At 43.7% G+C, this 22,458-nt stretch overlaps 1 protein-coding gene across 1 annotated transcript in view; it reads left to right on the top strand.

The window, feature by feature from the left end:
* Positions 1-22,458, top strand: part of SVIL (supervillin) — a 101,910-nt gene that overhangs the window by 11,736 nt on the left and 67,716 nt on the right. The window contains exons 3-5 of the mRNA XM_065873054.1: positions 59-116; positions 231-382; positions 3,408-4,083. Of these exons, the coding sequence (XP_065729126.1) occupies positions 109-116; positions 231-382; positions 3,408-4,083 (836 nt within the window). The 5' untranslated portion in view covers positions 59-108. The remainder of the gene's footprint in view (positions 1-58; positions 117-230; positions 383-3,407; positions 4,084-22,458) is intronic.

Raw genomic sequence — 22,458 nt, 5'->3', positions numbered from 1 at the left:
TGAACGCATGACGACTAAACACTGGACTGTCTTTTTCTTCTTTATTGTCTCATTTTAGTTGCAGAATTAAGAAAACTCTTTGAACCAAAGAGGAAAGAATTTTCAGACATGAAAAGGTAAGGCGTTCGTTGTACGTAATCAGGAAGTAGAAGAGTTTGCAAAGCAGTGTCCAGTGTTGCCTGAGAACTGATGTCCGTGGCTCACCACGCCTTTGCTGGTGTCTTGCACAGAAAAGAAAGAATTGCCAGGCGCCTAGAAGGAATCGAAGCCGACACGCAGCCCATCCTCTTGCAGAGCTGCACGGGCTTAGTGAGTCATCGTCTGCTGGAGGAGGACCTGCCCAGATACACGCGCGCCACAGACCCAGCCAGTCCTCACATCGGTGAGCTTGCGGCCCGGCGGCCCGTCATCAGCCTTTTCTATCCAGCACTGCTGGAAAATGAGATGTTCCAAGAGCGTGAATTGTGTAGATGTAAAATGTGTATTAAATCTGTGGGTTTGTTCAAACCAGCAGCAACACCTGTGTCAGCTCTGCCACACGCCCCAGGTGTGGTCCTCCAGTGTCACAGAAATGACCCCCCAGTTGGTTAATTGATGCCCAGTCATTTGTCTCCCGCACCTCCACCCCCCACGCACACCGCCCCAGACCATCCCAGGGCAGGAACTGTGTCTCTCTCTCCACCCGCTTAGGGCCCCAGCTGTCAGAGACCCTCAGGTTTGTTTGGGAAAGGGCTAAGACAGGCATCTCTTACAGTAGATTTAAATAGAATGCCCAGATGCCCAGCACAGGACAGCGTTGCTCTCGGCAGGGAGCCTGGAAGAGCAAAGCTGGACCTCGAATGACTGGGGCTCTTACTCTGTGTGTTTAAGCATCCTATTTAAGTTATTTTAATAGGTGTAATTTTAAATGCATTGTGTATCTATCTCATGTTAAACAGTATGTCAGACATGACAGCTTTTCCTTGGTTACTCAGACGTTACTGTAGTATCAGATAATCCACGTGACCTCGGAAGAGGGTGACGCGCGTGGGGCTGCCCCTCCTGCCCTCCCCGTCCCTGGCTCTGCGGCTCTGTGCTGCTGCTCTTATATCCGGTGTTTTCTGGTTCCTTCGTCAGAGAGAGATGCTGGTCTCCCTTCGTGATGTGATAAGTTTGCCTGTCTCTACAGTTTCTTGTTTTCTGTGGTCAGAAAACTAGAGAACTAAGATTCTTTTTTACATACGTGAAGAAGCAAGAGTAGACAGGGTACCAAGATATATGGCCAGAAATCAACCCCAGTGTATATAACATGTTAATCCATGTATTATATGATCATTGAAGCATCACGTTAGTAAGAAAAGGAAGAATTATTTAATAAACCGGTAATGGGAAAAATGGGATAGCAGTGGGGAGGAACTATGCCCCCTCCTCACTTCCTACCCAAAACAAAAATAAGGTCCAATTAATCACGATTAATTTTAAGAGAATAATTAAAAACACGAAAACAAAGGTGAGTATTTAGTTCCAGCTGAATGGAAAAGGACTTTCAAAACACTGAAACAGCTGTAGAAATCACCAATGACTAGGTCAATTGACTTGACTACATAATAATTAACATCTGTGCTTCAAAGAAAATCTTTGACTTCACAAAAAATTAAGGAAGTTTAAAAATATCCATGAAGAAGATAAAGAGCTCATATTCCTATAAAATTTTACACAAAACAATAAAAATGACACTGTGAATCAAAAGAATATAGAGCAGTAAGCTTGACCAGATATTCCAGAGAAGAAAAAGATAATGATACAAATGGCTACTAAATAATTGAAAAATGCATGCATCCTCTTTTTCTAGTAATCAAAGGCAATTTTTAATTTAATTAAAAAAAATTTTTTTGAGAAACAGGACATCATGATAAACATTTTTTAAAATGTGGAACTGGGCTTCCCTGGTGGCGCAGTGGTTGAGAGTCCGCCTGCCAATGCAGGGGACACAGGTTCGTGCCCCGGTCCGGGAAGATCCCACATGCCGCGGAGCGGCTGGGCCTGTGAGCCATGGCCGCTGAGCCTGCGCGTCCGGAGCCTGTGCTCCGCAACGGGAGAGGCCACAGCAGTGAGAGGCCCACGTACCACAAAAAAAAAAAAAAAAAAGTGGAACTATTTATATAAATCCAAAATAGAGATATAAAAATGAAGTACAACAGATACAGATAGATAATAAATTATTTGATAGTCTCATGTATAGTTTTATATATTACGTATATGCTTTCTTAAATTTTTTAATTGAAGTATAGTTGATTTAAAATGTGTTAATTTCTGCTGTACAGCAAAGTGATTCAGTTATACATATGTATACATTCTTTTTCATATTCTCAAAGGCGAGTTTTAAAATTAACATTCGGTGTTAGTGAGAGCATACATTGCAGGTTCCAGTGTAAATCGATTCAAGCTTTACAAAAATTAATTTGACAGTCTAGCACGTGTCTTAGAATGATGTACCTACTGAGAAAGCAATTCCACTTTTATGCAACTATCTTTTGTAATAGTAATCAGAAAATAAGATGGGTTAAAAGTTAGAGTCAACTTCAGTGCCCAGAAATATGAGAATGGTTAAATTGATTCTGGAATGCCTATAGTATGAAATATTATGAAGCCTTAAAATGATGTCTTCAAAAAATGTTTTATGTAGGACATTAAGGTTACATAAAATATGAGTTATTTTATATAGAAAAAAAGAAAGCACATATATAAAAGACTAGAAAGAGTATATAGAAAAGTTTAGCAAATTATCCATTTATTTATTACTGATTATTGTATGTTAGTGATTATTGGTGATTTGGAGGTTAACCTTCCTGTGTTTTCACTGTAGACCTTTTCTACATCAAGCATGCAGAGTATAATTGGAAAAAGCCACTTCTGTTAAAAAAAATAGCAAAACGAAAAACACAGCCACACCTGGCGGATGTTGACGTGGACCATTATTGTTATGGTTACTATCAGATCCTGTGTGGTTTCCCATGAAAGCACTATCCATCACTCGTCAAATTACAGCAGTTCGAATATCTGTTATCTTTTCTAGAGGAGTCTGAACTCGTCCTCTGGCCTCACACATGAAACATTAAACTCAAAAGCAGAAAAGTAAATAAGGGGAAATAGGCACTGAACTAGAGCGAGGGCTGTCGGGACTGAGCTGTAGCTGCGGCCATGCTTGACCCAGCTTATGCAGCCCATAGAACGTCACAGCCTTTATGTATTTCACGGCAGACCTCAAACTTCTTCAGCATCCCAGGTAAATCATTTTAGGAAGCTGCACGTAAGTGAGAAATTAGACCTTCACAGCCTGGGCGCTCGGAGCATATCGTGTACGGAACAGAGTAGAATAACCACATTTTATTATTTGCTTGAAATCTGTGTGTGTGATCTTCTTGTAGGCCAATCAAATGAAGAGGAAGAAACTTTGGATTCTTCCTTAGAAAAGCAGACTCGATCCAAACACTGCACAGAATCCTCGAGCATCCATGGTGACTCCCCCTACGGTTCCAGCATCATGGACACCCAGAGCCTAGAATCCAAAGCCGAAAGGATCGCCAGATACAAAGCAGAGAGGAGACGGCAGCTGGCAGAAAAGTATGGGCTCACCCTGGACCCGGAAGGCGACGCCGAATCTCCATCTCGATACAGCAAGTCCAGGAAGGACCCTGAGACTGCTGAGAAAAGGGGAGGAAAAAGTGACCGCTCTGCTGAGTCCAGCAAAGATTCGGGCGCTTCCTACTCCAGGACCGAGATCCCGGGGCTCAGGAGCTGCGTGGCTGGGTCCAAGGACCATGCCCTCCACCGGCGCGATGGTGTTTCCGACACAGAGGTGCTGCTCAACGTAGAAAACCAAAGACGAGGTCAAGAGCCCAGTGCCACCGGGCCAGCCCAAGACCTGCCCCCCGCGGGGGAGGGCTCCGCATCCTTCCCATTCTCCGGGCGAGACTGCGCCCTCGGTGAAGTGCCAAGGTCCCCAAAGCCAATGCACAGCCTGCCCAGCCCGTCACCTGGGCAGCCAGCCTCTCCGAGCCACTCCACAGGTGACCTGCCACTCCCTGCCGAGGCTCGAGCCAGGTAAGTGCTGACCTGCGGACACCTGCGTCCCCTCTGCCACTGCTGTGTCTGGGATCTGGGGGTCCTCAGCGCTCTGCGGAAGTCTGGGCTCACCGCAGAAATAACGCGATTTATGGTTTTTTAATTTCCGTAGTCTCAGCACAGGTTCTACGGAAGCAGAAAGCTTCCTGGTCTTTTTGATTTATATAATTCTTGGTGTGTTCTTTTTTCAAAGAATAGATTGAACAGGTGTCATGGGGACACACTTTCAGGACCTTTTTCTTTTTTTAACATCTTTATTGGAGTATAATTGCTTTACATTGTTGTGTTAGTTGCCGCTGTATAACAAAGTGAATCAGCTTTACGTACACATATATCCCCATATCTCCTCCCTCTCGCGTCTCCCTCTTGAACCTCCCTACCCCACCCCTCTAGGTGGACACAAAACACTGAGCTGATCTCCCTGTGCTATGCGGCTGCTTCCCACTAGCTACCTGTTTTACATTTGGTAGTGTATATATGTCCATGCCACTCTCTCACTTCGTCCCAGCTTACCCTTCCCCCTCCCCGTGTCCTCAAGTCCATTCTCTACGTCATATGTTCCTATTATCATTTTCTTAACTGTTTTGGGTTTATTATTGTAGGTCTTTTCCTGCTCTTGTGTTTCCTGCCTAGAGAAGTTCCCTTGGCATTTGTTGTAAAGCTGGTTTGGTGGTGCTGAATTCTCTTAGCTTTTGCTTGTCGGTAAAGGTTTTAATTTCTCTGTCAAATCTGAATGAGATTCACGCTGCGTAGAGTAATCTTGGTTGTAGGTTTTCCCTTTCATCACTTTAAATATGTCCTGCCACCCGCTTCTGGCTTGCAGAGTTTCCGCTGAAAGATCAGCTGTTAACCTTATGGGGATTCCCTTATACATCATCTGTTGCTTTTCCCTTGCTGCTTTTAATATTTTTCTTTGTATTTAATTTTTGACAGTTTCATTAATATGTGTCTTGGCGTGTTTCTCCTTGGATTTATCCTGTATGGGACTCTCTGCACTTCCTGGACTTGATTGACTATTTCCTTTCCCATATTAGGGAAGTTTTCAACTATAATCTCTTCAAATATTTTCTCAGTCCCTTTCTTTTTCTCTTCTTCTTCTGGGACCCCTATAATTCGAATGTTGGTGCGTTTAATGTTGTCCCAGAGGTCTCTGAGACTGTCCTAGTTCTTTTCATTCTTTTTTCTTTATTCTGCTCTGCAGTAGTTATTTCCACTACTTTATCTTCCAGCTCACTTATCCATTCTTCTGCCTCAGTTATTCTGCTATTGATTCCTTCTAGAGAATTTTTAATTTCATTTATTGTGTTGTTCATCATTGTTTGTTTCCTCTTTAGTTCCTCTAGGTCCTTGTTAAATGTTTCTTGCATTTTGTCTATTCTATTTCCAAGATTTTGGATCATCTTTACTATCATTATTCTGAATTCTTTTTCAGGTAGACTGCCTATTTCCTCTTCATTTGTTTGGTCTGGCGGGTTTTTGCCTTGCTCCTTCATCTGCTGTGTGTTCTTCTGTCTTCTCATTCTGCTTATCTTACTGTGTTTGGGGCCTCCTTTTTGCAGGCTGTAGGTTCGTAGTTCCCGTTGTTTTTGGTGTCTGTCCCCAGTGGCTAAGGTTGGTTCAGTGGGTTGTGTAGGCTTCCTGGTGGAGGGGACTAATGCCTGTATTCTGGTGGATGAGGCTGGATCTTGTCTTTCTGGTGGGCAGGTCCACTTCTGGTGGTGATTTTTGGCATGTCTGTGACCTTATTATGAATTTTGGCAGCGTCTCTACTAATGAGTGGGTCTGTGTTCCTGTCTTGCTAGTTGTTTGGCATGGGGTGTCCAGCACTGGAGCTTGCTGGTCGTTGGGTGGAGCTGGGTCTTAGCGGTGAGACAGAGATCTCTGGGAGCACTCTCACCGATTGATATTACATGGAGCTGGGAGGTCTCTGGTGGTCCAATGTCCTGAACTCGGCTCTCCCACCTCAGAGGCTCAGGCCTGACACCCGGCCAGAGCACCAAGACCCTGTCAGCCCCACGGCCGGTATGTGGGGAGTTTCTTGCCTTTTGGGAAGTGTGAGGTCTTAGGTGTTCTGTAGGAGTTGTTCCACGTGTAGAAGTATTTTTGATGTATTTGTGGGGATTGCCACGTCTCACTCCTCCACCATCTTGAAGGTCCCCCTCATGACCTTTCTTCTTACTGTGTTTCTCGCTCGCCTTTAACAACTGTCTTTTTCTTTGTTTTTCTGTGGTCATACCCAAGACTTTGGGGCGATCGTTCTTGTTGCAGTCGTTTAAAGTCACCAAGCAGAAGGACACCACTAACCAATTTCCACTGGGTCTCAGTTTAGGGTATGAAGTGTGACTGTAATATACGCTGAATATAACTGTAACATATGTTTTGTAAGTATATTGGCACGCTAAGAAAACAGCTGTGTATACGAGCACCTCATTGAAAAGATCAGCCAGTAGGAGAAATCGCTGTGTCATAGGGTCAACCTATGGAAAATCAGAAAAGGAATAAAATCAAAAAGTCAGATGCCAGAGAGGGTATGTGTTTCTTTCTCAATTTAAATATCTAAATTTAAATTTAAGTTCAGTTTAGATATTTAAATCTGATAAGTGTGATGACCAATTAAAATGCAGTCTACTTAAACATCCTACATAACGGTTTGGGATAATTGTCTAGACAGACTCCGACATGTATTTTTTCAGTTCAAACAGGCATTAGCTTTGCAGATGAATTGAGGAAGGATGAGAACCCGAGATAAAGCAAATTTATTCTGGAAGAAAAAAAAGGATGTTGGAAAATACTCCTGTTTATTCCACATTGGAACGGAGCAGTAAATATGGTCATCTTCATATGGCAGTGGTATATCTAAAGCAGCTTATTTTAGTTATTGAAGTATGTTGACCTCAAGACCTGTCACCACTTGCTTGATCATCTATACTAGAATATTTAGGGATATTAGTTTCTAAGAGAATTCAATAGTATGGATCCTGATTGTATTTTGAGGGCCTTTGTTCAGCCTTTGAACTTAACTGCTTAAAATTTAGGGACCTATCGTCTCGTACTTTGAAAGGGAAGTCTGTTGTTTGGGAAATTTGCTTTTCGTAGAAGAAGCAGTGTTTTGGCGTTAGTTACGCTCTATCAAAGCAAACTCTTCATGGGCTGTGTGAGCAGGACAGACAAACTTAACATGGCAGTTTGATTACATGGCTTAAAAAATAATGAGGAATCTAATTTCTGAGTGCCATATCATGAAAACTGTTTATTATCATGGTGTCTAGGTTAACCGTCTAGATCACATATAGTAGATGAGATTTTGAAGCAGTTGTAATAATAATTAAAACCATGTTGAGTATTCCAGGTAAAATGACAGGATTCTTAATAGTTCTCTGTGAGTTAAAATCTCAATATTCAAAAATATATATCACTTAAAATCTCAAGAGCCCATTTCCTTCTAGATTATTTGAAGAGGCATGTTACCTGGAAATTTTCGTAAGCCTTAGCCTGACAGCACCTTACTTTTGTGGAAGAAAGGCTTAAAAGTATTGAGAAGTTGTAAAGGAGTTCACAAGGAAGCACGTGCCTTATTTTTTTTGAAGCCACTCAAGGCATACAATTCCATGACTTACAGGCAAAGAAACACAAATCACTTCATACATATAAGGAAAATACCTCAGATGTATTTACATTAAAAAAGGATGGAAAATAATGTGTGACAGGTATGATGTTAAAATAGCGTTGGGATTTATTTGGCAATGATTCTGTTTATTCACCTTTTAAAGATGGATTTAAATGGATGAACATTCTGCTAGTTGTCCTTTCTCTAGAGCCAGGAAATTCAGGTGTCAGAAGGTCATTGTTGTCTCACTTCCGTTTGGGGAGAAGAAAGACAAAAATTACTTTGTGAACTAAAACAGTAACCAGAGAACCCTCGGTGACTCAGTAACCATAAGTGAAAGTAAGATGGTGTCTGACCTGGAAATATGTGACAGAGAAGTTTAGAAGATTAAGGAATGGCCAAAACTAATTATCTACAGATAACAAAACAGTCGAATACCGTACTTAATCATGGATTTGTCCTATCACTGAAATGGAGTGTTTTTCTCACTGCTGTGTTTTACTTTCATCACCTAGCTCTACCAGGATTTGGAAGTATTCGTCTCTGAATTAAGTCATTCCCATTCCATCGTTTCATTTTGTGCTCACGAGAAAGAGGCTCTTTTTGTTTCATTAATTAAATAGGAATACATCACTCATGAACTATAACGTCAAAAGACTGCCCGTGGTGTCCTAAATTTCAAATGTGAGCCAGATATCGAGTGCATAGTTTTTGTATGTTCTCATATGTGCTAATGCAGAGATGTATGTACACACGGGGTGATCATTAGTTCTTTCGCTGTGCTATACTGTTTCTAAGCATTATAAGCTCCGTAACAATCTCTAGGGCAGTATTTAGCTGAGTAGTAAGTTTATTTTAGAATTATTTAACGTTCAGTTTATATGATAAAGAACATATGTATGTGTATGTGTGTATGTTAATGTATGTATGTGTATGTATGTTAGTCACAGGGTCTTCAGTTCAGAAACCCTGTTAGTTTCCCAGGAAGTCAGGTGAAAACATTGTTCTGTAGCAAACTAAGAATGTACGTAGTAACAGAGCAGTATATATATACCACATCATATATGTGTGTGTGTGTGTATGTATATATATATATATATATATATATATATATATATGCTATATTATATCAGTAATAGAGCATAAAACACCTCCCAACCACCATTCCCCCAATCCTGCCAAATCCTGTTAAGTCTGGGATTTCAGGAACTATGTTTTCTGACGAGGTGGTGTTACTGATACGAACCATTCTTTTGTTACTTTAGCCACTGTGAATTTTAGAATAAAATTCAAAGGGATCGGGGGCCTATGAATTATTATTCAAAAATTTAAAAATCTGAGCTCTATTAGAAATCCTAAATTCAAAGCTCTTGTTGAATTTGCTCCTTGGCGTGTCTCTTAATATTAAAAGCAATAAGAGGTACCATCTCGGTTACTTCTTTGCGTGAAGGGACTCAGTCACTACCCCGAGTCCCACAGCTGCTGTTCTCCTGAGCATCTATACTTCCCTACATGACTGGAAGGAAGAGAATCACACCTAATCTCCTAGCGGTGACCTGCTCTGGAAAACCCTTGTTTTTGTTTGTTTGTTTGTTTATTACTCCACTGGGATCCCCATCACACCTTCTCCCACATAGCAAACTGTATCGTTCGTGGCCAGAAAATGAGGATGGGGGTTTCATGCAGAGCTGATGCTGACATTTGACCGGGGGCAGCCGCCATTGGTGATTTGATGGTTTAGACTGGGCTTCCCTTGCAATGGAGCATTGGCCAGGAAGATAGGCCAGGGTATATCCTCCAGAATGATCTGTTTCTGCAACACTGTGGCGTGCAGACTCTGGCCAACTAGGAAGGAAGGGGGATTACGCTGCAGTCTTTCTTTCTTTTTAATTCAAAAAACTTTTTTTGTTTTGTTTTCAATTTTATTGAAGTTTAGTTGATTTACAAAGGTGTGTTAATTTCTGCTATACAGGAAAGTTATACATTCAGTTATACATATATTCAGTTATACATATACATATTCAGTTATACATGTATATATTCTTTTTCATATTCTTTTCATTGTGGTTTATCACAGGATATTGAATATAGTTCCCTGTGCTGTACAGTAGGACCTTGTGGCTTATCCATCATATTACATAATAGTTTGCATCTGCTCATCCCAAATTCCCAGTCCATCCCTCTCCCTCCCCACCTCCCCTTTGGCTACCACAAGTCTGATCTCTATGTCTGTAGGTCAGTTTCTGTTTTGTAGATATGTTCATTTGTGTCATATTTTAGATTCCACATATAAGTGATGTCATATATTTGTCTTTCCGTTTCTGACTTACTTCACTTAGTAGGATAATTTCTCGGACCATCCACGTTGCTGCAAATGGCATTGTTTCATTCTTTTTCAAGGCTGAGTAATACTCCATTGTGTGTGTGTGTATGTGTGTGCACACAGATATATACCACACCTTCTTCATCCATTCCTCTGTCGATGGACACAGGTTGTTTAAATGTCCTGGCTGTTGTAAATAGTGCTGCTGTGAACGCAGGGGTGCACGTATCATTTTGAATTAGAGTTTATTTCTGATTGTTTGGGCATCTCCCAGTGAGAGGTTTGCATCTAAAAACCATCTCCAGAGCCTGAAGCTCATTGTTTTGGTTAATTAGAGAGATGCTGAGGAAGGCACCTGCCTCTGGACCATCTGTGTTCCTGGGTCAGCTCCTGTCTCTACCAGGGCAGGAAGGTTCCTAACAGAGACTCTGCGTCAGGGCAGAATGTCATAAGAACAGAGATCTCCGAGGATCTACTCTCTAAAGAGACCGCTGGGTACTTCTCACGTGTCTATTTTTGTATCAGCACAGGATCGCTTTCACCTTTCAGTCCCTGTATCCCCAAACATCAGTCCTTGCCGTGTTCTTCTAAATTTGGGCTATTTTTATGGTTAACTCATTGCCATTTTTTTCCGTTTTATTCTATTTTCACTGGCAAGTATCCGTTTCTGTCCGTTGAAAGAAATAAGACTGCGTCACCCCCAGTACTAGCTGGTTTGTCCTAAAAATGCAAAAGTCTGCCAGATTTTAAAACGTAAAATTGGGCTTCCCAATTGGTGGCGCAGTGGCTGAGAGTCCGCCTGCCGATGCAGGGGACACGGGTTCGTGCCCCGGTCCGGGAAGATCCCACATGCCGTGGAGCGGCTGCGCCCGTGAGCCATGGCCGCTGAGCCTGCGCGTCCGGAGCCTGTGCTCCGCAACGGGAGAGGCCGCAACAGTGAGAGGCCTGCGTACCGCAAAAAAAAAAAAAAAAAACGTAAAATTGTGCCTGTGTGCGTGTGCCTTTTTGCACATTCGTAACGTATGCATAGTAGCGTACATACTCACTGCTAATGAACACAGAGAAACAGCTGTCAGCAAATAAACTTTTAATTTTAATGAGATGCCGAAGTTAACAACTGTTCTTCCTAAGCTGAACCATGTGTTATCATTAGGAGCTGTTATATAATTAGAGCTGGACACCCACAGGGTGAAACTAATTTTACTGTGCTGGATTTGACTTCATTTTGGTGGCAGGAAGCATTTTTTGTCTGTTAACTCTTAGGGGTTATTGGGAGTTAAAGCATGTCATCGTATTGTATACTTAGGGATACAAACCCAGAGCACCTCCTGTCTTTGACAGCTTTGGGTGAATTCTTATTTCTTGGTGATACAGTACTCTGCCAGACAGTTGCCACATCATTAAAAAGTTCTGTTAACACTCAAGGTCACCGTCGCATCCACAGTGATCCTATAGCCCTCTCCCGAGAGGTAACCTCTGCCCTATGGAGAGCTGGCTCACCCCAGGACCCCACAAAATAGATATCCTATGTTAAAGAACTTTAAACTCTCAGAACCAGAAGTAACCCGGGAGATTATTTAGTTTAAAAATCTATTTTATACGTGAAAAAAACTCTGAAGATTATATGGTCCATATAAGACCATATAGCTGAGTCCATGATCTGGTCATTCAAGGTCTCCGAGTCCATCAGAGTTCTTTCCATGACACGCTGCTCTTGTTATTAATGTCAGTTCTATTTTCCATCATAGTGGAAAAGAGGGTTTGCTGTTTTTGACCTTTGAAGGTTAGAAACTTGAGGAAAGAAGGTCAGGGATATTATAGAAACCACTTATGTGGATTTACATAAGGTATTTAAAAGCCTCATCCTCATAAACAAGATGAAAACATATAGTCTGAGGGAACTCAAACTCAATAGATATCTGTCCATCCACCCAGACCTCAGAAGTCTTGATTTATGGGTTAATTTCAGCTCTGAAGTAGTTTAAGAAAGCTGTCTTGTGCCAGGCACTATGCTCTTGGGTGGGCATGTCTTTTTTTTTTTAAGTGTGGGAGATACAGCTGCAACACAGCGAGGTTGATAAGGTTATACAGCTCAAGGCCGGGTGCCATGGGAACACCAAGATGAGGTATTCAACCTTCTCCCTTGGAGAAGCGGGCATAGTAGAACCAAGTCCTTAAGGATGTGGTGAGTTTGCTAGACGTGGAGGGGAGGCTGCTTCAGGTGACCTAGAAGGAGGGGGACGGGATGAAACAGGAGAGCCAGGTGGGGACCAACCATAGAGCATCTTACGACAAGGCATTTGGCCTTCTCCTTGTGGACAGTACAGCGGGAAGTGTCTGAAGGATTTTAAAACAAGTATGCTCGATGATGTACTTTAGAAAGATAGCGCTGGAGGAGTGGGGGGTGATTGGTCTGAAGGAGAATTGATTCCAGTCAGGGAGGTCACTAAAGAGGTGGTTGCAGTTACCCAGGCATGAGGTGATGGAGTCTCTGGTTCCAAGTTGGGCTTCGTCCTTAACTTGGTCCTGTTTGGCATTTCATTAGATGATCTGGGAGATGCCAGTGATAGGGTGGTCAGATTTCTAGAGGAGGGACTGTGTAAATAAATTGGATGATAGCAAAAGAGAGAGAGAGGGGAGAGGGAGGGATGGAGAGAGAAGAGATTAGAGGGAGGGTGAGAGAGAGAGAAGGAAGAGAGAACATGAGCATGGAGGCAAGAGAGCACATGTACCTGGAACGATGGCTGGAAACTAACAAGATGAAATTTAAGAAAGTCCTGTATTTAGAAGGGGAAAAAAAAATCAGTGTACAAGTTCAGGATTGGGGAAACCTGATTTAATAGCGGTTCCTGGGAAACAGACCTAGAACTTTTAGTTGACAGTAAGTCCTTTATTTGACTGCCAAAATGGCTAGTCCAATCTTAGGGACATTAATGAACATGAACCGTCAATAGCACAGGTAGCACTGGTCCACCTGTGCTCTGCAGTGCTCAGATCACATCTGGGGATCTCATTCTCCTCGGGCTATCAACCTATGAGAGCACGTTCAGAGAGTCCGCCTTCCCATCTGCCTGCTTTCTTGACCTCTCCAAGTTTGTATAACCTTTTGTCTGTCTTAGGAGAAACCTAAGAGTCATTTTGGGAGTCTCTTACACGTTCTCTGGTGCTTAGATTCCCAAAGCAGTCTGTTCTTCTCATTATCAGATTGTCCTTTTCCCAGCACGGTTATAAAGCTGTAGCTTGAATTGGTACAGGGAGCCCTAGTGTTACCAGTCTGGCCTCTGGTTGATGGTGATTCTGCCAAAAGGGGGAGAGGAGAGAAAGAGCTCAGGAGCCAAATGAGGCGTCTCACAAATGCAGCTTCAGCTACACCTCATGTCTCAGGAAGAGGGACATTTCAGTGCCCAACATCCTACAACAAAGCTGGCACACCCAGACAAGGACGTTCACGATTTTGTCAGGAGTCCCCCAAACATGGCGCCTTGAATCCGGTACTAAGCCGATCTGTAAGATTGGTAAGGACGATCTCAGTGATAGCATTGCTTTAGTAGAAGCCTTACAGGAAGGGTAGATACCGTGTCTCAGTCACTTTCCTATCCCCTTCCCAGCATCTAACACATACCAAGGGGCCCCATCAGTCATTTCTGAATGAATGTTCTGCTGTTTTCCATGTCTTCATAAAGTGTCAGGAGACGATAGCAGTGCCACCTGAAATAGCCAATCTGCAAATGGTTTATCAGCCCGCAACGTATAAGGGACTTGCAGGGAATGTAAGTCGTGGGTCATTTCCTTCCTCAGGAAAGCTGGGAAGAAGATGCCACGGAACTGCACAGCAGACTCAGGGATGGTCATTTACATTCTGGTCCAAGCCTTTCACCTGTGGACCAGGGACCCCAATCAGCAGAGTACGCTTGGAGTAGCCCTTGCTTATACCACCAGGCTCTTTCCACTTTGTCTGGGCTTAGAATCCTTATATGTGGTCTTGAGTCCACATAAATACTGTTCGGCTGTGAGTGGGGATCGTGATGCGTGAGCCAAGAAGCCGCTGGCTGCTTTGACAAGCTGCTGGCCTTGTCAATGCAATCTCCAGCCCCGAAAGGCTGATTCTAGGCTGGTCTCTGACCAAGGCAGTTGAATCCCTGCATTACTTTGCTTGGTTACTTCATTAGAAGCCAAGCGGGAGATGTGGAAACCCAAATGGATCTGGGAACAGGAAACTTGATCCCCCTCGGAAGGCCACTCCAGCCCCTGCCGCAGACTCAACCCTTCCCTCAGCCCTCCGTCCTTCCACCCTTTCTTGGCCGAGACTGCAGCGTTCAGCGTTTAGCACTGAGATGAGCGCCGAGGGAGCCTGGAAGAAATTGGTTATATCTCACACGTTTATCTTGCTTCTGCCCCAAGAAGACTCTATTTCTACCTTTTGATTACTCAAGAAAGCTTCACTCTATAATCTGGCGGTGAGATATTTTAAAAATAATTTTTGAGGTAGAGTTGATTTACAGTGTTGTGTTAATTTCTGCTGTACAGCAAAGGGACTCAGTTAGACACACACACATTCTTTTTCATCCTCTTTTCCATGATGGTTCATCACAGGATATTGAATACAGTTCCCTGTGCTCTACGGTAGGACCTTGTTGTGGATCCATCCTACACATAATAGTTTGCCTCTGCTCACCCCACACTCCCACTCCTTCCTCCCCACACCCGCTTGGCAACCACAAGTCTGTTCTCCATGTCCCAACAGTGACATATATATATATATATTTTTTTTTTTTGCGGTACGCGGGCCTCTCACTGCTGTGGCCTCTCCCGTTGCGGAGCACAGGCTCCGGACGCGCAGGCTCAGCGGCCATGACTCACGGGCCCAGCCGCTCCGCGGCATGTGGGATCTTCCCGGACCGGGGCACGAACCCGTGTCCCCTGCATCGGCAGGTGGACTCTCAACCACTGCGCCACCAGGGAAGCCCCAACAGTGATATATTTTTAAATTGAGGGATAATTTACATCAAACTGCATGTAGTATCTTAAGGACACAGGCTGGTGAATTGGGGAAATGTGTAAGCATTACCCCTGTCTAGAGAGAAAAAGTTTCGTCACCGCTGTGCCTCTCTCCACCTACATCGGTTCTTGACTTTGTAAGGACCTCACTTAGCTCTCCTACATAGGCTGGTAGTGTCATATATTCACCTCATTATGTTTGTATGACACTAATCCTTCCCACTGTTAGCTTGTTAACCGAGCGTAATTATTAAAAAAGAGTTAAGTGTAATGTTAAGAGAGATAAAATAACAACATCCATGCAAGATTTAAAAAACAAAGAGAAAAGAACCCGTGGCTTCATTGCCACTCTCCAGATGTGATCTCTTTTTTTTTCCCATATTTTAAAACACTCTCCTGCTATTATTATGTCTTCAAAACAATGCCCCCCCAGGCCCCAGAAATAAATTTTGTCCCTTAATAAAATGATGTATCTTTTCATCTGAGCCTGGGCCTCCCCTAGCTCCATGGTGGAGAGCTTGGTCCCAAACTTCCATCATGTTCCCTAGGTTTGGGAGCCTGTGGATTAGCGAGATCAGTGTTGCACTTCAATTCACCATTTTGGGGAGCCAGGGCATACCTTTAATCGAAAGGAAGAGACTGACACAGACATGGAGAACAGACTGGTGGCTGCCGAGGGGGAGGGGGCTGGGGGAGGGATGGAGTGGGAGTGTGGGGTGAGCAGATGCAAACTAGTGCCTACAGGATGGATAAACAGCAAGGTCCTACTGTAGAGCACTGGGGACCATATTCAGTATCCTGTGATAAACCTAACTGACTTTGCTGTACAGGAGAAATTAATACAACATTGTAAATCGACTATACTTCAAGGAATAGAAAATAATTCAATTTTTTAAAAATCATGATTAAAAAAAGGAAGCGATTGGGGCTGCTATTTGATATTAAAGTGGTTAGGAAAGTCTCTCTGATAAGATAGCAGTAGAGCAGAGACCGACATAAAGAGAGGTAGTGAGCCATGCAGCTCTGGAGGCGGACGGTTCCAGGGAGAAACAGCCCCTGCAAAGGCCCGAGTGGACACCACGTGTGGAGCGTTTGAGGCAACCCCCAGTCACCAGTGAGGCAGGAGCCTGGAGGGGGGTGGAGTGATGGGGTGACATCGGTGAGATGTGTCAGGTGAGGTGGGCAGATCAGTGGGGACCTATTGCCCACCGTGAGGGCTTTGGGTTTTGCTCTAGATGATGTGTGCAGCCATATAAGGGTTTCCAGGAAAAGAATGACCAGTCCGCCTCCCATTTTAAGACGATGACTGTGGCTGTGGAACTGGTAGGTGGGCAAGCATGAGAACAGGTAGAATAATTAAGAGGTCATCTCAGTAATCTAGGTGAGAGAGGGCGGTGGCTTGAACTTGCGTGAACGCGGCACAGGTCGTGAAAAGAGGTCATCTTTTGAAGGGAACCAGTAGGATTTGCTGATGGCTTGGATGTGACGCAAGAGGGAAACAGAGGAGTTAAAGGTGAGTCTCGGTTTTCTGGCCGGGGCAGCTCAGAGCAGGGCGTTGCCATTTGCTGAAATAGGGAAGACACCAGTACAAGCTGAGTTTGGAGGGAAATCGAGAGTTCATGTTTGGACACGTAAACTTTAAGGTGTCTGTTAGGTGCCCAAATGGAAATGAACCCAAGAGCCTGAGTTCAAGGGAGGGAGCAGATGGGGAGAAACCACTGGCAGACGGTCCGCAGGGGAGTGAAAGCTGGTGAGATCGTCACGGCCTTGATTATTGAGGAGGAAAGGAGACAGAGCCGTGGAGCCCCCTGAGCTTTAGAGGGGCAGGCGGGGAGGCAGAGTCGACAGGGACGGTGAGGAGTGAAGGAGGGGCAGGTGAAGGGGGCGACCGCCGGCTGCAGTGGGTGAGTCAGAGAAGGGTGGAGAAGCGGCCACACTCTGTGACACGGAGCAGACCAAGTGCCCAGGACAGCCTTGTGGACAGTGAACGTCTCTCCCCACCTGCCCCACCTTCTTTCTGGATTGGATGGCAGAAAACCTCACCCCAGTAAGTGCCTTGGCCGATCTCAAGGGTCCTGAAAGCCTTACTTGGAGAAATGCTCTTCCAAATCCCTCCTGCTTTGAATTGACTTAGGGCGAACTCAGGCTGGACCCACTCTCCTTACGTGTGGGAGGTGATTCACCAGGAGCTCACAGATGTGCAGTGCTGTGTCGTCTTGGAGAGGAAAGGCAAGGAGGAGACCAGCATCGTGAAGGGCTCACTGCGGTCAACACGTGATGTCTTCACATTCGTTTATGTCTTGTCACATACATTTGTGTTTATCATAGGTGAAGCGTCAAGCTTTGAGTACCCACCACGATGGTAGTGGTTATTTGGCTTTTTGGCTAGTCCCACATCTAAGTTGTGATGGATAAATGGGTCCCAGCAGATCCCCCAGGTCTGGGTATGATTTCATTTTACAAATGCTGACCTCAGCCTATTCTTAAACAACCCCCTGATAAGTTTGTTTGCTTTTGTTTGTCTTTGCTTTTATCTTTATTTTCTTCTTCTAGTTTTATTGAGATATAGTTGACATACAGCACTGTGTAAGTTTCAGGTGTGCAACGTCGTGAGTTGACGTATACACATCATGAAACGATGACCAGAGTGAGTGTACATCATCATCTCGTATAGATACAAAATCAAAGAGATAGAAAAAATATAGTCTTCCTTGTGATGAGAACTCTTAGGACTTACTCTTAACAACTTTCATATATAAAATACAGCAGTGTTCATTATATTTACCGTGTTGTACATTACATCCTGAGAACTTATTGGTCTCATAAGTGGCCTGATAAGTTTTTAGGGCAGTGCTGACCAAGGTTTATTCTGATTAATGAAGGTTATATTCAGAAAGTTGTATAGCATATGTCACAGTTTGCAAAGCATTCTATCGTACAAAAAGCATTTGAGCCTTAAAATGACTCTGGGATGTAGGCGTATGAGTTACTCACTGATGATTTCCAAAGCAGGCATCCATCGCTCTCACTTCTTCCTCTGTATCCGGAGCCACATCAGTTGCCTCCTTTCCGGGCCACAGAGGCTATGCCAGACTCTTCCTACGTTTAAATAAATGTCGAGAAATTAGACCCTTTATTGTTGGAAATAAGATGGCTTCCCATACATCTGACTTTTTTTATTTACCCCGGGCTAAATGGCTATAAGACTGGAGATGGGGAGGGGTGGAGAGGTAATTGCTTTGGGTGTAGCAAGACTGGGGAACACCTAGTTCCACACCTAGCTGTGACAGATTTCAGTGGCCGCAACAAGATGCAGGGTAGTGATGATCGACAGGTTCTTGCCTGTGAGCTCAAACCAAAACCCAAATTAAAATGATTTTAGAAAATTAAGAGAATTTTATTTTAATTATTATTCTATTCTATTCTTTTGGAAATTACTTTGATCTGAAATGTGTTTCCAGCCTGGTCTTGAAGGACTCTTACAGGTAGGTTGGCAAGGTTTTGAGCTGGTAAACATTTTAACTAGCCTGTAGAATTTCCATGCTTTCGTTTTACATTGTGAGAAGGTACAGGTCGGTGGTTTGAGTATTCCTCCTGTGTCTTGCTCTACATAATGACCACAAGGTTTTCCTTGCCTATGAGTTTTTGGTAAGATATCTTCAGCCTGGCGTTATTACTTTGTCACATTCAGGCTTGCATTATATTCGATTGTGCGTTGAGGAGTGAATGTATAAATCCTATTTTATCCTGCCTAGCACGGTGTAAGTTTTTTAATGGCCGGCATGGTACTGATTCACCTTTGCTACTTCTCAGAGCCCAGCTCAGTGCTTTGTACGTAGTTGGAACTCAGTAAACATTTATCAGATGGACTTGCATTAGTATTTGGTAACTGTTATGTTGGCTGCATTGTTCAATGACAAATATAAAAGGAAAATATAGACTGGCAATTAAAGATATGAGCTTATTGAATTTCTTTATTACCTTTATTTGATATGTACTATTTTGCATGGGCACTATTTTTTTTTTTTTTTTTTTTTTTTTTTTTTTTGCGGTACGCGGGCCTCTCACCGCTGTGGCCTCTCCCATTGCGGAGCACAGGCTCTGGACACGCAGGCTCAGCAGCCATGGCGCACGGGCCCAGCCGCCCCGCGGCATGTGGGATCCTCCCGGACCGGGGCACGAACCCGCGTCCCCTGCATCGGCAGGCGGACTCTCAACCACTGTGCCACCAGGGAGGCCCATGGACGCTATTTTTATATTTCGCTATTTACCAGTGTACCGTAACACAATTATAGGTGATAAATTAATTGATATTTTTAATCCAGCTTCTTACAAGAGAATTGTCTGCTATTTGTGGGCAGAGTGTGACTCCTGATACTTTTAAATGACCCAAAAAACACTTTATTTGGTGGCTTCAGATATACTTAGTCGATCTCTTGATTTCAGTACTGAACCAGACGTCCTAGAAATTCCGTGAACTGAATAGAAACCCCATGGCAAAACGTGCTTAGACATTTTCAAAAGCCAGAATTATTCTTTACTTAAGAAAAATCAGCCTTGAGAGTTTTTTAAATTATAATAATTAAGTCTGTGTATATGTCAACATTTTCATAGACATTACCTGAAGTTTTGTTTTTTGTACACAATAGTACCGGGAAACCCAAGCATGAGTGGTTTCTCCAGAAAGATTCCGAAGGGGACACACCTTCACTTATCAACTGGCCTTCCAGGTATCTCCCGAGCTCTCGGCTTGCGTTTAGCGACTGCATCTCTGGTCCAGCTGCCTTATGTCCCGCACATCACCGAAACTAACTCTTCTTTGCCCTCTTTTTGGTGGCAGGGCTTTTAAAAGTCATGTGTTCCAAAGGGGCTGCTGGAAATTACCTTCCAATCACTTGCTTTTCTCTTTCTCCTGCCCTAATCCCTGCTAATGTCAATAGTATTTCCCTCAGCTTCTCTTTTGGAAAATCTTTTGGCTACACCTCTGGCTTTTTCTCCTTTCTCACGGTCACGTGCTGCCAGGAAGGGGCAGTAGTGACGATGTAACCAGCATCTCTGGGCTGCTCCCCTGAACCAGGCTAACCGGCTAGTGTCCTGTCTTGTCAGCAGCTGCCCCTGCCCCGCCCTGCCCTGCCCATCCAGCCTCCTCCTCTCCGTGTTGCCTGTCCCTCAACCATCTGTTTCATTTGCACAGCTACATTTAGGGCATGTGGTTTTCAAAGCAGACAAAACCCCTCTCGTTTCATTGTTAAGGCTGGGGGCAGGGAGAGACAGAAGGAGTTAGAATGAATAAGTCATTGGGAGGACAAAACACCCGTATATTGAGTTTCTGACAGTCACTTTGTTCTTGGCCAAGGACAACGTTCAGATTGTCTCTGATGAGAAGGACACACATTCCGCAGGAGAACTTGAACCACGTTTCAGCCGCCTTTTGATTAACAAAGATTATAAATATGAAAACATCCCGCACTGGCTGGTCTCTGGGAAGAGTAACAACCCAGAATGCTTTCTTTCCCCCTCTGAATTGTTCACAGTAACTGCCTTTTAGGTGTCTTTGATTTTTTTTTTTTTTTAATGAAATATAGATAGATACCTTGCATCTTACGCTGAAAAACATGTAGGCATTTATATCAAATTTAGCAGGGTGCCTTTGTCATTTAAGGAAATAGTCCCTTCCAAAAAATAAATACCAGAAGCAATTATTCTTGCTGAGTAATCTTGAGTAAGTAAAGGTTTTACATTCCGCAAGAAATCGCTTTTCCCACTTCAAAAGCATTTCTTTATTTTTTAAAGATTATCCCCAGGAAGGAATCCATTCCTAAGCAGTCTGAATGGTTTCTTCTTCCTCACTATGTGGTATTTTAAAAGAGTAAAAACAAGAACTAGTTTGCACCATCGGACATTTACTCTTTGCTTAAACACTAAACCGCGAACTTTGCAGACATCACATTATTTCCGTTTAAAAGGTGAAGCAGCTGGGGCAGGTAGGTTACCTGAGACCATACAGCTGGAACTGGCTGAGTCAGGCTTTGCAAAGAGGTCTCCTGGGACCCACAGCCAGCGCTCTTGGCTACAGTCATAAGAAAAGGTTGGTAGCTTGAAATGGATTTCAGTTTTGCTCTCAGATATTTAAATAGCTCTAGAAACAACCAAAGCCCTCCCTTTTTAGATTAGTTTTCAACTGAGGGCCTAATGGCAATTCCAGAGGGGAGAAAATGTTCAGTGCATTAATTCTTTCAACAAATATCTTTTTTTTCTAACGTTCTTCTTAGCGCTCGCATCGCTAGACGTCATGGTGTCTTAACTGGTCACATGTTCTCTGAATGATTGAATGTAGTCCGCATGGCATGAAAAAGTTTGTGACTGTTGAGTGCTTGAAAAGAGGTAACCGTCTGATATATCTTGAGCTCAATAAAAAATAATAATAATCACGAATGCTCTGACATTTACAGGAGACAATGAAATTTTTTTTCAGTGGGAATCTACAGTTTTTATTAATCATATTCATACACAAAAATAGAAGGGGCTCACAGAAATATCACTTTCAATACATATCTCATAAATGCCTACAGTTTGTGCTTTAACTTACGAGAGGGAATAGGTGCTAGGGCAAAGGGATTTTGCTAAGGTACCACAAAAAGCTTAGAACAAACGAGTGGAGAGCTAACTACTGAAAGTAGGAATTAGTCTCATATCCACACCGGAGGTCTGCACACAGCTGATCTTCAATAAATGCAAAACTACCACAAATAAAATTTTCTTAGACCTCAGACCAACGAGCACCAAGCTTTTCTGAATGTAAATATAATCTTGAGCGGTAAACAAGGTCGAGCGGGGAGACAGTGAAATTACATATGGTCTGTAGGCTTGTAAATGCCTGGAAGCTGCCCCTGCCCCTTACACTGGGCCTGTCCATGTGGAACATGTACCAATCCATAGCCCAGCCTCAGCGTGCCCTGGTGCATACCCGTGGTGCCTATTAATGGATCGTTCTGAGTAGTCATGTAGTCGGAAGGCATCCATTCTCTCCCAGGATAGCATCTGACCCCTCCTAGCTTTACAGAAGGAAGGGTGAGTCTGGCATTTGGAAACTCAACTCAGACTCCTTCCTCTGGCAAACAGTAGTGGGTTTCTGACACGGACTCCACCCGCCCCCGCCCCCGCCCAAGATGCTCTTCCATCCTCTGGGCATCCCTGATCTGTACACGCATGCTCTCTTCCCCTTAAGCAGTTACTGCACTTAAATCCTTTTTCTCTCTTAAAGAGTTAAAGTTAGAGAAAAACTGGTGAGAGAGGAGAGTGCTCGCAGCAGCCCTGAACTTGTCCCTGAGTCCTTAACTCAGAGGAGACACCAGCCAGTGCCAGGCCATTACCTGGCCTTTCGGTCAGAGAACTCAGCCTTCGATAGGGTCTCGGGCAAGGCAGC

Source organism: Phocoena phocoena, chromosome 2, assembly GCF_963924675.1.
Source record: "Phocoena phocoena chromosome 2, mPhoPho1.1, whole genome shotgun sequence".
Classification (NCBI taxonomy): Eukaryota; Metazoa; Chordata; class Mammalia; order Artiodactyla; family Phocoenidae; genus Phocoena; species Phocoena phocoena.
The sequence above is the reverse complement of the archived record's forward strand: the minus strand, read 5'-3'. Positions and strand labels throughout refer to the sequence as shown.